Here is a 2,445-nt window from a genome sequence, read left to right on the forward strand (position 1 = left end):
ATTTGATTTTTAACAATCCGACATCTTTGTAGTCAATGTTACTTGTACAGATAGATAAGCATTAGTTTAGAATCCACTGTCCTGACAGGAAATGCTAATGTAAAATGAGCTATAAGATTTGTATAAAAACCCTACCGATTTTAACCCATTTCCAAGAAAAGAAGTTATTGCCTGGTAAAGGGGAGATATGTTCTGAGTTCAAAAAGAAAATGTAAGTGGAAATAGTGGACATGTAGAAGATAGTACAGACCCTTAGTTCTGAAATGGAAGAAACCCAGCTAACAATCAGATTTATTTGCAATTGTTCATGAAGGCCATCATACAACGGCTTTGAAATTGCTGCAACGAAATGACAATGTATTTTTTCCAATAATTGTCATGGAGAGTGTAAATTTGTTGACACTGTTTTGTGTTGCCTCACGCACCCTGCAGGTTGTTTTAAACTTATTTCCACCAGTGTTGAGCCTGAAATGAAGTGGGTAGGTAAATCATGGACAGTAGACGGTGCAGCATTGGTGAAAGCAAATGTTTATTGTGTCTCAGGAATAATTTCACTTGAAGCAGTTTAACAATTACAATCAATTTTGAAGTGCGCAGGCTACAGAAAGATGCAGACTGTTCATGATGAGAAAGGATTCATTGGCATGTAGTTTGAGCAAACTGGGCAGAGAGGAGTGTGGAGAATGAGCTTCGAGCTGCTTTCCACTGAAATGCTCTTCAGTGCATTTTCAACGGTACTTAGAGCTCAGATTCTGGTAAACAGCCTTAAGGAATTTGTCGATGGCAAGTTGGTGTCCAGGAGGGAAACTGCTCAGGTTATTGGCCAAGGTCACTTGGATACATCTAGAGAAGATCTGTGACCAAAAGAAATACACTTTTGAAAATAGATTTCAAAAACAGCATTCTCTCAATGTGAAACAACAACAAAATCAAACGGAGAAACACAGCAGGACCTGGTGTGAGCCCAGCCAATTTTTAATTAATGTGTTTGGTCAGCTCTCAGGGACAGGGGAGATTTGAACTCATTCTCCTGATCCTGATGATGTGCACAGTCTCAAAATGGCATTATCAGAACCTCTGTTCTGTGCACAGCTTGGTTTTCATTGAGCTAGTAAAAACTGCAGATGCTGGAGTCAGGGATAACACAGGGTGGAGCTGGAGGCTTGGTCTGCTGTGTTCCTCTCAGCTCCGCCCTGTGTTATCTCAGGTTTCATTTTGCTGTCCTTTCAAAGAAGCAGCATAGACGTCCAGTCGCTGTGCTGAGCATCTGAGTGCAGGGGACACCAGAAATATTCCAGCAGAGACACCTACCGGGAAGTTTTGAGGGTCCACCAGAAGTGTTTTCCCATGGAGAGCAGCAAGGTCGCAGAGTGACCCCTTCAGATTATCCACATTGTCTGCTGCTTTGGCCAATGCATTCATGACCTTTTCCCCATGGCCTTTCAGGTTTGGCATGCTAAAGTCACTGTAGTCAAAGTAAGTCTTGCTTCCAGGATTAGTCATAAACAGCCTACAAGAACAGAGATAAATTAAATAAAACCACGCTCACATTTTTGATAAGCCATTAATCCCCAACCCAACTTCATTATTCAGATTCTGATGTCAGAAGTTTACCCTGGAACACAAAAATAACTGGAGGTTACATGTCAGATGATTGGAATTCAAAGTTTTCCATTTGTTTGAGATCACACAGTGGTTCAATGCAGAAAATTCCACTGTCTCATTTTCATTGTCTTTAAATTCAGAATAATATAAAACAAAGACCTGCAGATCCGAAACGAAAACAGGAATTGTTGGAGAAACTCAGTTGGTCTGATACATCTGTGGAGAGAAAGCAGAGTTAATATTTTGAGTCCAGTTGGACTCTTCTTCAGATAAAGTGTCATTAGACACAAAATGTTGACTCTACTCTTCTCTCTGCAGATGCTGCCGGAGCTGCTCAGCTTCTCCAGCAATGTTTGCTTTTACCTTTAAATTCAGCATCACAGATTCCCTTTATCAATGTACTTTGCTTAGAATGTAACTGTGATTAAATTACCTGGACAAAGATTCCGCACCATAATTTTGTGCATTACTCTTGAGCAATTGGCCAAACTCCTCTATAACCTTCTTCTCGTCCTGGCTGAATAGTTCACAAGCCATTGTTGTTGCTCTGGAAGCTCTTTGAGTTGACTGAACAATTTTGAGCTTTTTGCTGACAGATTTTGTCTCTTTTTATTGTATATCTTCATGACCCGCCCATATCTTCATGACCCGCCCTCCTCTTTCCATTTGTCTGATTGGTTACTGATCTCTATACTAATCCTCTTGTATTTATTGCAATTGCAATGATAAGCGATGCCATGAAGTGAAAAGCCAATCATCTGTTTATTTTGCATCTGTGGACAAAGATAAGCCATGTTGGAGAAATGATATCAAACTAGACATTCTGCACATTTCATTTCA

The 2,445-nt window shown here is 40.2% G+C and overlaps 1 protein-coding gene across 1 annotated transcript; it reads right to left on the bottom strand.

Moving 5' to 3' along the window:
* Positions 1-511: 511 nt before the first annotated feature.
* Positions 512-2,197, bottom strand: LOC132206016 (hemoglobin subunit alpha-like). The gene is made up of 3 exons (XM_059653896.1): positions 2,039-2,197; positions 1,312-1,510; positions 512-854 (listed from the first exon to the last, which is right to left on the bottom strand). The coding sequence occupies exons 1-3, from the start codon at positions 2,140-2,142 to the stop codon at positions 729-731; spliced, it is 429 nt and encodes a 142-aa protein (XP_059509879.1). The 5' UTR covers positions 2,143-2,197; the 3' UTR covers positions 512-728.
* Between the last annotated feature and the right edge of the window lie 248 nt (positions 2,198-2,445).

This window comes from Stegostoma tigrinum, chromosome 23, assembly GCF_030684315.1.
Source record: "Stegostoma tigrinum isolate sSteTig4 chromosome 23, sSteTig4.hap1, whole genome shotgun sequence".
In the NCBI taxonomy this organism is placed as follows: Eukaryota; Metazoa; Chordata; class Chondrichthyes; order Orectolobiformes; family Stegostomatidae; genus Stegostoma; species Stegostoma tigrinum.

Bases quoted from the DNA above. Each gene is read 5' to 3' on its own strand.
- LOC132206016 (XM_059653896.1), bottom strand. From the start codon at position 2,142: ATGGCTTGTGAACTATTCAGCCAGGACGAGAAGAAGGTTATAGAGGAG. The intron at 1,511-2,038 runs GTAATTTAATCA...CTGTTCTTGTAG, and splicing joins GGTGCGGAATCTTTGTCCAG to GCTGTTTATGACTAATCCTG. The intron at 855-1,311 runs GTAGGTGTCTCT...TTTTGGTCACAG, and splicing joins TGGACCCTCAAAACTTCCCG to ATCTTCTCTAGATGTATCCA.